At 43.7% G+C, this 12,089-nt stretch overlaps 1 protein-coding gene and 2 non-coding genes across 3 annotated transcripts; all 3 read left to right on the plus strand.

The window, feature by feature from the left end:
• The first annotated feature begins 504 nt into the window (after positions 1 to 504).
• LOC102698937 (mRNA decay activator protein ZFP36L1) lies at positions 505 to 4,635 on the plus strand. The gene is made up of 2 exons (XM_006627584.3): positions 505 to 876; positions 1,969 to 4,635. Exons 1-2 carry the CDS (start codon positions 823 to 825, stop codon positions 3,097 to 3,099), a joined length of 1,185 nt encoding a protein of 394 aa, XP_006627647.2. The 5' UTR covers positions 505 to 822; the 3' UTR covers positions 3,100 to 4,635.
• Positions 4,636 to 8,349: 3,714 nt separating this feature from the next.
• On the plus strand, positions 8,350 to 8,443 carry trnai-uau (transfer RNA isoleucine (anticodon UAU)). Its single transcript has 2 exons — positions 8,350 to 8,387; positions 8,408 to 8,443. It is a non-coding gene; the product is annotated as a tRNA-Ile (tRNA).
• A 2,120-nt stretch (positions 8,444 to 10,563) lies between these two features.
• trnav-cac (transfer RNA valine (anticodon CAC)) lies at positions 10,564 to 10,636 on the plus strand. The gene has a single exon. It is a non-coding gene; the product is annotated as a tRNA-Val (tRNA).
• Positions 10,637 to 12,089: the final 1,453 nt, after the last annotated feature.

Genomic DNA, 12,089 nt, shown 5'->3' on the forward strand with positions numbered 1-12,089 from the left:
AGTATTTTATTCGGAGAATACAAACGATAACAGCTGCAATATTTCTCCCCAAGTAACATATTCCGTACGCCCCGAAAGATACCATTTGCGTTGTTTTCTTAAGAGCGTCGTTTTGCAGGCATCTGTTTACTTCCGCGAAAGCCGCACCGGAGCAAAGCGAGCGTCGTGCCCGAAACGCGATGAATTCAGAAACCGTGTAAAATCCCGACAGGATGGACCGAGGGGCAGGGAACGCTACGAGGCTTCAAAATCTAAAATACTTATGAAATACTTCTTTCAAGTGTCAGATGGATTTTTTTTTAATCAAATACACTTTATTTCTCAAAACGCATTTCACAGTAGATACACGTTCTAACAAACGATTAAAGCTAACATCAAATAGACACAACTTCCTAACAGGCGGTGATCGTCCATTATCAGTCCTTGCACGTGGATGATGGGGCCGGATTTGCGCAATGAGAGAGTCCCTACGAGCCCTATCACTTACTTTTGCCCATTCCCCTGTCCCGGCTCTGAAAAGGCGGAGCAGCAGCTCAGGTGACAGGGATTTCCACTAGTCTTCACGGATGCGTACTAATCGGCCCCGAGTCCACAAACGAATAGGGTGGAGTTGGACTGCACCACAGTGCGCTATTAGAAAGGGGCCCCCCATTGGTGAAAACGCGCCTGCTTGCGTCGCCCGGAGGTGGAGTCACTATTGAGCGCTCGGCACTATTTATGAAAGATTCCAGAACAGCTGCTGCTAAGTTTTTCTTGGTCAGGGCAGTAAAAGCAGCTGAACTTTCTGACTGACTGTTACTGGGATAAAACTAACGAGCCAGCATGCCCTCCAACTTCCTCACGCCGTTCTTGGAGTTGGATGACGAGTTTTGCAAGGTAAGGCGACCGCGGACAGGGCGCTCTGAAGCGGCGGGATATTAGAGAGTGAACTCTTCCATGCGTCGCATCCAGAGACGTAGTTAACACAGAAGTCTTATTAGATGAGGCAATTTTAGTCTCAGACCTGCACAATGTTTTTTTTTTTAAATGACTCGCTCCATAAAATATGTTTCAAGGGGTATCGGAACATAGGATAATTTTTTTTTTCCTTCATGATACCGCGAAATAATAGTTGTTTGAAAAACTTTTCAAACAAATAGTTATTAGAAAAAGTGGCTACGGCAGTGGTAGTGTAGTTGTGTAAAATTGCGATTTGTACCCTTCGGCACGACACTTTAATCATCGCAAGGCTATCGACTTGCCCAAGTGGACACTCTGATGTGGTGACTTGAAAGTTGAAACATTAACAGTCTGTAGTGCGGTCCAACTTTGAGCAGGTGTCTTATCCTGCACTCGCTGAGGTTTCAAACCGCTGTTCCTGATGCATAGTGGCTTTTTTTACCGTTATTAATGCCGCGTTTAAGTCTGGTACCCATGGCATAACTGCCTTTGACACAAGCCTGGTGCGACATTGTCTTGTGCATTTCAACGGGAGTATGTCAGTGATAGCGTGTGATCCATACTGTTATTTTTTTAGTTTTTGTAAGATGTTTAGTAATATTTAAAAGCGTTTCGAGAAGGCTGAGATACAAAACCCCGAAAATAACCGTTTTGTTTTTTCCGCTTTTCTGTAACACTGCCGGTCTTAAACATTAGCCTGACAGATGTGATTGGATCATTGGTGAATTAAAACAGAGCGGTCACAACTAGAAATAGATGTGTCCGGTTCAGTATAAACCGTGCAGCAGGTTTGAGCAGTGTTTACTCTCGACATCTTATCGACCTTTTGGGTGCATGTAAGTCTCGTGGCGGCGTTTCCCTATTCAGATCACGCGCAGGTTCTTGTTATGGTAATAGCTTTTTTTTTCTGCCGAAACACGTGCAGGTTCGCCTCCAGGTTTTCCTTGAGCGAGGGCTCATCTTGGCTCCCATTCCAGTTTCTAATAAAGGAATTTGGTTTTTTCTCTCTTTCTCCCCCCGCCGTCACAGAACTTCCTCAGTCTGGACATGACAGATGGCGTAGCGCCCGGAGCTCAGAAGAGGACTGTGAGCTTTCAGCGCCGGCACTCCATGTCCCCCGTCTCCCTCCCCAACTCCAAGTTCAACAGCGGCAGCGTTGACCAGCTGAGCGAACCGGTGAGCTGGCCCGTGCAGCCCGGCAGCCAGAGCTGGAGCCGGGACCTGCAGCAGCAGTTCCCCAGGTCGTGTCTCAGCCAGATCCCGTTTCGGGTCGACCGCTCGGTCAGCATGATCGAGAGCCAGGTGAGCAACTTCGGGAGCGCCGGGCAGGGGGCTGCGCCGTCTCCCGCAGTCCTGCCGCCGCCTCCCGGGCTGAGCGCCAGCGCGTCTTCGCTGTCGCCTACCAAGTCGCCCGCTTCCACTCCCCCCGTCTCGTCCCGCTACAAGACCGAGCTGTGCCGCACCTACGAAGAGAGCGGGAACTGCAAGTACGGGGCCAAGTGTCAGTTCGCCCACGGGCTGGAGGAGCTGCGAGGCCTGAGCAGGCACCCGAAGTACAAAACGGAACCGTGCCGCACTTTCCACACGATCGGCTTCTGCCCGTACGGTGCCCGCTGTCACTTCATCCACAACGCGGACGAGCAGCGCTCCGCCCAGGCGCCCAGCGGTCCTCAGCCGCCGCGGGGGCGCCCGCAACTGCTGCGCCAAAGCGTCAGCTTCGCCGGCTTCTCGTCCCCGGCGCTCTCCGGCTTCCACAGCGCCCAGGAGCCTCTGACGTTCTCCAGGGCCTCCTCGGTCTCCCCCCCGCCTTCCACTGGAAGCCCCGACCTCCTCTCTCCCATCTTTCCCGAGCCTGGAGCTCTGAAGCACGGCTACCAGTTCGGCGGGGACGCGGGCGGCGACCAGCCGCTCACTCCTCGCTTCTGCGCGGTCAGCGACTCCCCCTGCGCTCACTGCGCTCAGCCTCCTGCCGGCCAGAACAGGCACAGAACTGCCTTCACTTTCCCGGGCTTGCCTTTGCTCCAGAGAAGCGCCTCCGCCGACTCCCTCTCGGACCAGGAGGGCTACACCAGCTCCAGCAGCCTCAGTGGCTCCGAATCTCCCAGCTTCGAGTCCAAACGCCTCCCGATTTTCAGCCGCCTTTCCGTATTGGACGACTAGAGGAGCTTGACCATTTAAAGTGCATATTGCATTTTCTTTGAAGCAGTTTCGCCACTGCTTTGTTTTATACGCGTGACTTTTTTTTTTTATCCAGACACTGTATACTGTTGTATACCCCTTTAGCTACTATGGGTACCGTTAAATTAGCTTTAAACTTTTTTTTAATATTGTCTTTCAGCGAAAGTAACAAGAAAGTTCTGTTTAAGAATTTTCCGTACCCATTTTTGTACTTTTTAATAATGAATGCGATAAAAAAATAACTAACTAGGGCTTGTGTAGAGACTAATACACATTGTAAATGTCTGTTCATGTCACTTACGTGTAGTGGCTTTGTATCCACGTTTAATGTCACACAAACAACTTCAAAACCGTGGTTTATTCCACACCTGAGCCCTTATAGTTTGTGTTGCCAAAGCTAATTAGACGATCCGAGGTTAATAGAGTTAATATGTCTCTGTTTATTCCAAAATGTATGTAAAGTGTAGCCTTTAGTAAAGGCATCTTTAAAGACAGTATTATTGACTAGCCTACCATATTAGTGCTTTCTATTTATTGCTATTTTTTGTCCTAAAACAGTATTGCTTGTATTGTTTTCTTACTGTGTGAAAATGTTACTGTTTCTTTTTTTAATGCAATGTTAAATAGAGGCTTTAAAGAGTTCATCTTTGTTTTGGGCTATTTTGTAGCTTTATGGGGAAAAACAGACTTCCTTGAATGTAGGAAACGAGCTCAGGATGTTGACTAAGGAGAGGTTAGGAGCTTCCTCTAAATTGGAGAAAACTAATTTTCAGCTGTAATAGATCTCAAGAAACCATAGATCGAGAGCCAAACTGATTGTTCTTGTTACCCAAACTGCCATTTTTTAGTTTTAGAACTGCTGTTTCCAATTTAACCCATGTTCACGGCAAACAGTCCTTAGAAACTTCTGAAGTAATAAAAGAGTGTCAAAAGTAATTTTCGATGAATTTCAGCAGCTTGCATATGTTCAGAAGCACGGAATGTAAAAAGGTGAATATGCCAATGCATTTTGCAGTACTGGGGGGTTACATGGCACTCAGAAGACAAGAGTTGTGAGGCTGTTGTGGTAAACTGGTTCCAAAACAATACAAACTAAGAAGACAAATCCTTTCAGACGTGTAAAAAATTATGCCATTGGAGAAAATGGATGCTTCCATTTAGTCCCTGAATTGTACAACTTCTATCCTTCCTTTAAGTTGCTTATAGTTTTGTAAGAAAACAAAATTTTGTATGTATACCTGCATCAGACATTACTTTTTTTTAGTTTTTGATCTAGTGCAAACTTAGCCAAGAAGGATATTATACTGTGTAACTCTTGCCTTAACTTCATGACAGGAAAAAAAAAACAACAAGCTTTTGCATTTGTTAACTTAAAACCTATTTATTTTTCATCGTTCAAGCAAAAAAAAAAGTATATATTTTGTCTTTTTTTTCTTTATAATTTAAAGTTATTGTTTACATTCCATGGCATGGAAATCTTTGTTTTTATCTTAATATATTTGTACATTTTCTTTTTAAAATAAACCTGTTTTATTAAAAAGCATGTCCTGTGTGTGTTTGCTCTGGAATCATAAATCTTAATACTATTCAATGCATTACTTAAATGTTATGTAACCAATTAAGGACCAAAGCCAAACTGAGTGATATATTTAAATTAAACTTACTTGATTCCCCATTTATGTCTTACTTTAAAAAAAAAAAGTAGCAGTAATGAAGTGGGCTTTGCTTTTCTAAAATTTCTTACTTTAGGAAGCTTTGCAATACTTTATAAAAAAAGAAAAACCCTTCATGGTTTTCTTCTCACAATTGCACACACTGAAGCTGTTCAGCAGTATTATTTTGCAAAGGGAGCCTGTAAACTTAGTTGCTGCAACCCAACTTTGGCATCTCTGATTTTGATGCAAGCAAACTGCGTCAGAAACGAACAGAAGCTCCCCATTCTTCTCCTCGGGAGCAACACGCACCCACAATCTGTTGAGGAATGGGCTAGTTGACAATTACTCTTCTTCTGAGAGAAACAACCACACAAAAAAGGGCAGCAGGGTATGCTTTGCAAGCAGCCTTTTGTGAGACCATTCTCTTCTTTCTTAGTAACATCTGTATGCTAATGCAGGTCATGTAAATGAAGTGGGGATGAGGATGGGACTATGTGCACGATTTGCAAGTCCATTCAGAGGCTAAAGGTCTTGAAAGCAGATTTATTAGTCGCCTGAGCTCAGGGGGTGGGGGGGAATCTGGCTCTTTGAGTTGGGTGTCCAACTGTTTGCTGGGGAGTTTTGATTCCTTTTCACAAAGCATCTGAGCGCTCGCTCAGTCACAGGCTGCCACATAGAGAGCTTTTCAGACCCCAAACCCCCATCTCCAGCTCTGCTCTGGGCCGGTTAGCCAGTCGTCTTACCTTCCCCGGACCAAAAACGAATTTCTCGCCCGCGCCCAACTACGTGACTGAAAAATAAAGCAACGTTTCTGTGGTGTGCCTGGCAGCCAATGCAGAAAGTGAAAAGTGCGACACCCATCTTTAACATGAAAGCGGCATCTTTCATCGATTGTCTTAGGGGGGAGAGGCTGCATGATTAGTGCTAAGAGCAGTTCTGGCAACGGCTACCGATTAGGAGTTTTTAGAGCCACACTTGTAACTTCTGCCTGCTTTGAAATCAAAAGAAAGAAGCTGCAGTGTGCAAGTGACACAACAGTTGCATTCATCAGAGCACAGAGCCTGCCAGGCTCTCTCGCAGTTCTATTCCAAGCCATACAGCAGGGATGGAAACGTTGTTGGCCTGTGAAACCTTTAATGTCACCAACCATGAAACTGGTGCCTTTGATGTTTAGGTGCTACATGCATTTTACACAGGGATGTATATAATGAGTCATTTAGGTACAGAAAAAAATAGCCATGTGAGAAATGTTCTTGTATCCCGCTTGAGGCTTTTTTCCCCCAAAAAAATGTCTAACACAGTCCAAATAAACATTCTGTAGCAACAGAGGAATTCAGGTCTACTGTACTTTTTTACTTACTGTACTAAGTTGTTGTTTTTTTAATGGAGGTACATTTCAATGTTAATTAAGTACAGAAGGAACCCAAACCCTCCAAAAAAGACAAAACAGGCATAATTAAATATAGGCCTAACATTTGAAGGGCCAGCTTAAACCTACTGAACCCAACTTTTGGTCCTATCCATTGCACAATTAATAATCAACCAATAAATGAAGGCGGTACGAGCTTGTGTTTATGCCACTAATCTAAAACTACACCCAGAAAAATATGCTGTTGCTTTGACCAGCATCTAAGATCATTTCTAAATGATTCACTGTGTAGTTGAAGCTGACTTTCAGCATGTACTGATTAGTTCTCACACTCATGTAATCTGAAACCTACAGTACTGTGTTCAATAAGTGCCACGTGCAAGCCTTTCAAACGGCTCACTTCTGTGATTTTTTTCATGTGGTTCCGAAAAGTTTTCCCCTGTTCCCTTTTACATGTGGGTTTTTCCTCATTAAAGTCGGAGTACAGAAAGGACCGAGTGGTTCTACAGGCTTCTTGCCGGTTTAATAGTGATTACAGTAATTCAAATACATTTAAAAATGCATAACATTTAATTTCAGAGCCATTTCAATGAGGGCATAAAGTAAAGGCTGCAAACAATGCCTTTTAATGAAAAAGATGCTTCAGAGTATTATGCTTAGAAAGCTTATCACTGTTTAAAAATGATTTGCATACTCGAGTTATATTTTTACACCATTGTGCATAGAATTGACTATACCGTTTCCTGTTCTATAATGTTTAACATTGTTGACAAGGTTTGGGCAGAAGAGACACGTGAAAGATATTAAAATAAGACTTTAAAATAACGGTAAATGGAATTCTTTAATGTGTAAGAACACGGATACAGTTTTCACAACTGTACCAACAAATTCTATTAAAACCCGTCAGTCGGAGAATATTTGTAACGGTATCTGCTTCCACCTACTGGTTGAAATCACGCACTGCATTCCGTTCAAATCCTGGAGCACAAAATGAGCACAACAGCAATAAATTGGGAAACTTCATAGGCATAGGGAATAGTACAATTGAGATAACACTGCCATGGTTGAGAATAAAGTGAATTGATGAGCATTGAACTCTGGGCCAATATTTTTAAACAGTCGCTCCTAAATGAAATATAGTTGATGTTTTAAGTTTAAGATGCACTTGTACGTTGACAGCGGAAACTATGTAAATACAATTTAACATTTTTCTTAACGATTTTTCTTTAAGCCATTTTGACATTAATGATCAATGGCCGTGAGCCACACGTGATGGTCAGCGCTCCTGCCCCACAGCTCCTGGGCTTGATGGCACAGAGAAGGGGTACCTTCCGTGTGGAGTTCGCGTGATGTTTCTCTCCAGACCTCTGGTTTCCTAACGGCCATCAAAGATACGCTGGCTACAGTTAAAGGTAGCATTTCAAACTCTTGCTCGTCAGTCCGCCGGTGTAATTCCAGGTCCAGGGTGAAAAGGCGAAGGTCCCTCAGCTGGTTCCGCGCTCCTAGGACTGCGCGAGCTCTTCACCTTCGGAAAACCCAGCCTGACTGCGTCACAAATGCAGTTTCTGTTGGTGTGTTGATTAATAACAATAAGAAGAAGAATCCCTCGCACTCATATGGCGCTTTTCTGGACACTCCACTCAAAGCGCTTTACAGGTAATGGGGATCACCTGTAGCCCCACCTGGATAATCCGACGGCAGCCATAGAGCACCAGTACTCTCCCCACACACCAGCTCTCAGTGGGGAGGAGAGCAGAGTGATGAAGCCAGTTCAGAGAGGGGGATTATTAGGAGGCCATGATGGGTAAGGGCCAGGGGGTTTCAGTGCGCACAAAAATACATATAACGTTTTTTTAATTTAATGACGTTTAAATCCATTTGCCAACAGACATGGAAATGTTGTTTGTCTTCAAACTCACCATAAAACCAAAACAAATATTTGACAACGAGAAAGCCCAAATCCTAGTTAGAAAGAACAAAAATCAAGACCGGACGTTTTCTTTGCGATATAGAAGCGCATGCACACCGGTGTTGTACGAAAGCAGTTTTGTTCTTTCTCCGCTTGTGTTGATTTTGGCGCTTTTAAACGAACCGCCGTCTCGTACTTCCCGGGCTGCGCAGCCCGCCGCAGCACGGTGCTCTGAAGTGGCGCAACAGCGCGGTCCCCGCGAGTGGCCAAGAGACCACTTTCTCAGCTGTACAGCCGGAGCTCCAGTGGCGCAATCGGTTAGCGCGCGGTACTTATACAGCAGTACGAAGCAGAGCAATGCCGAGGTTGTGAGTTCGAGCCTCACCTGGAGCACGAGTTTTTGCGGGGAAACTACCGCTGTTAAAAGCATCAACACCTGTGATGAGCGATAACAGTCCATAGCAATGCTACCGTGCACTTTAGCAGCAAGAACCTGGGTTATTTTCTTAACTTTTTTAAGGCCCACGCTGTTTAATTGCTATCTCAAAATGCTTGAACATCAAGAGTACAACTACAGTTTTGTCCCAACGAGAAAGAGGACAGAATAGCCGCGCCCAGTGAGTACAAGCGGTAATTCCGCGTGGAGTTTTTAAAAGACAACCGCCTATAATCAGATGCCATTGCCCGTCAGCATTAGAATTACTGTGCAGAAAGACCGAAGGCACCCCGGTACAGCCCCCTCCACCCACCACTGACGCACAGCGCCCCTGCTGGGTGACGTGCTCCTTAGTGTCATCAGCGAGCTCGAGCTGTCGGGTCTGCGGAGCAGCACGAGCCTGCGGAGCTGCGTTGCACCGGCAGATCCCCTCCCGTTAACTGGCATGAGTGGTTGTTTTTTAACTTGCTGTTGGCGACATCACACCTGGCAGCCGGGGGGTTAAATTCTGTCATTTCTGTCTTGCACATTTCTGAAAAACTGAGGGGCGCTGTGTTGAAATGCAAACTACAACAGCTTTTTTTTTGTCCTAGTACATTATATCTCATTGTAACCGGTACTAATGCGTTTAATGCTCGATACGTTTGTGTTGTAGTTAAGGTTTGTTGTTATTCGGGCTGGAAAACTTGCAGAACTTTGGTAAGTTTTTTTTCTGTTGTACTGTATGTCTTTTTCTATTTGCTCTATTAACGCCAGAGGTATTCGTAATATAGTTAAAAGAAAGGCGATTTGACGAAGAGAGCAGACATGTTTTGCAAGGAACGCACTCAAGTCCGTCTGATTTTCAGCTTTGGAAGAATCAATGGGGAGCTGATATTCGGCTTTCTAATGGTACTAATCATTCAGCTGGTGTTGCTATTTTAAAGGGGAAAATACTTGATTATAACGGACACCTTTCTGAGCGGTGGATATTATTAGTGGTTGTGTATAATTGTTCATGTATATGCTACCAATAGAAAATTACAAATTAAACACCTTTTTCACGAGTTAGTCATGAAAATTAAGGGAAAATTAAGGGAAAAACTAAGGTTGCTGCTGGAAGAGGCGTTAGGGGGGCCAGCAGGGGGCGCTCACCCTGCGGCTCATGTGGGTCCTAATGCCCCAGTGTAGTGACGGGGACACTATACTGTAAACAGGCGCCGTCCTTCGGATGAGATGTAAAACCGAGGTCCTGACTCTCTGTGGTCATAAAAAATCCCAGGGTGTTTCTCGAAAAGAGTAGGGGTGTAACCCCGGCATCCTGGCCAAATTTCCCCATCGGCTGTTATCAATCATGGCCTCCTAACAATCCCCCTCTGTGAATTGGCTTCATTACTCTGCTCTCCTCCCCACTGATAGCTGATGTGTGGTGAGCGTTCTGGCGCACTATGGCTGCCGTCGCATCGTCCAGGTGGGGCTGCACATTGGTGGTGGTGGAGGGGAGTCCCCATTACCTGTAAAGCGCTTTGAGTGGAGTGTCCAGAAAAAGCGCTATATAAGTGTAAGCAATTATTATTATTATTATTATTATTATTATTATTATTATTATTATTATAATAAAACAGGTTTTAGATTCTCTGAAGCAAAAATAATTTTGGGAGGAGATTTTAATACTGTACCTAATGAGTCCTGAGATAGATGGTCGCAAAGGGTTAATAGTAGCAGGGAGTCGGTGGAATTGGAAAACGTGAGTATGGGTTTGGGGATAACTGATATTAGGAGATGGCTGAACCTGGGAGCAAACTTCAACAGCTGGGAAACTAAAGCTAGTCCCGTTGTCGTAACCAATAACGCGCCACTCCGTGTCAACGGTAGGTTGCAGTGTTGCGCCGGATTGTATAAAACCGGGGCTCGTTTTAGAGTATGGGAAGCAAAAGAGCAAGCAAAGTCTATTTCCGCGCTCAAAAGTGAAAGAAAAAAAACCTTAAGGATAATAAACACAAATACAATAAACATTTAACTAACAGAGCCGTGGTTTTAAACCATACAAAGCATGTTGTAGCTTGGTAATTACAACTATACAATCCCTTCGCACAGCGTTTCCGTAGTGTAGTGGTTATCACGTTCGCCTCACACGCGAAAGGTCCCCGGTTCGAAACCGGGCGGAAACATGTTGGTTTATTTTTTTTGGGGGGTGTTACCACGCTGTCCTGCTCAAAATTTCAGTATTTTACATACTGAAGGTGTTTCAAGCAATGTGATAACCTACGTAGAAGTCAGTTTGCGTGTCCACTTTGGATCAGTGGTCGAGTTTAATTTCGTTTTAACTTGTAAACATGATCTATTAAATGTAGTTGAGAACTATGTCATATGCCTCATTATTTGAGATGCAAAAATAATCCATGCCTACAAATGAAAATTAAATGTTAACTTACTGTATTTTTTAAGATGGAGAAATTCTTTAAAATTAATTGTCATTTTTAGATATTGTGCCCACCACCACAGTTCTTAGTGAAATTAAGATGGCGTACATTCATTTCTACAAATCCAAAATATTACGAAACGTCTGGTTTTATATTAAAATCGACTGAAAGCTGTTCAACATCCCTTTCAGGAGGGAGTCTAGAATATGCTTTTTACTGACTGGCATCTTGACAACATGTCACTTGAGAGTTATTAAGAATTTCCTACATTGCTAATGGGGGAAAGAGTGCAGCTCACAGCTATTTGCAGTAGGATATTTCCTAGTTTATCTCCTTGTTATAAAAACTCAAAACATAAATAATGTAACAGGTCGACGCTGAGACCTTTAAATCGGTATCAACTCCAAAATGTGACATGGGTCATAAAAAGCGAATTATGGTTTTCTGGCTAAGAGGACTTAATGAAAGGGACTTGATGTAGTCTTCAGCATCCCGGAAGGGACCCACCTTGAGTACCTTGTAATGGAGATTGAGACAAAACCCCCCAAATGCAAGCAGAAATCAAGAGAGAGTGCATTTCAAAATGCCAATAAAAGACCCAAATAAACACAGGATTGTAAAGAACCAACTGCCCAGCCATCCTGCTGGAACTGATCGCTTGAGTTCCTTGTAAGAGAGCTAATTTAAGATAATATCAAGACAGTCCTAACAGTCTCCTGCTGTTCGTAGCATTTTCTGAATTCCTATTAAATAGGTAGAGGACTGGAGAGACAGCCTGACTTCATATATGCAGAGCACAATTCCATGTTAGAGGGATCACATTGTGGAAATCTTTCAACAAAACCCACAGAGCTGGCACAAACTGCTCAAAGTCCACTGTTTGTTTGTCAGGACACCTTACAACTGTGGTTCAAATTGTAAACGTTAGTCATCTGCATGCACTATCGAACCTTTGAAAAAAATGTGCCTGCCCTTGTTTAGTGACAAAAAAAGTGCAAATAGCACAGGTTTTAATTCTTTAAGATCACTGTTTTAAGAGAGAAAAACACAAAAACACATCTGGAGAAAGAATACAAGCCAGAATGCAGTTCTTTTACCTATATATTCCTTTCTTTAACTTTTCTAAATTTAATTTTGAAAATATTCATTTTCTTTTAAAAGATCCCTACCAGCAAGGCACTGGTTGAGCACTTCTATTTTA

This window comes from Lepisosteus oculatus, chromosome 3 (genome assembly GCF_040954835.1).
Source record: "Lepisosteus oculatus isolate fLepOcu1 chromosome 3, fLepOcu1.hap2, whole genome shotgun sequence".
Lineage (NCBI taxonomy): Eukaryota > Metazoa > Chordata > Actinopteri > Semionotiformes > Lepisosteidae > Lepisosteus > Lepisosteus oculatus.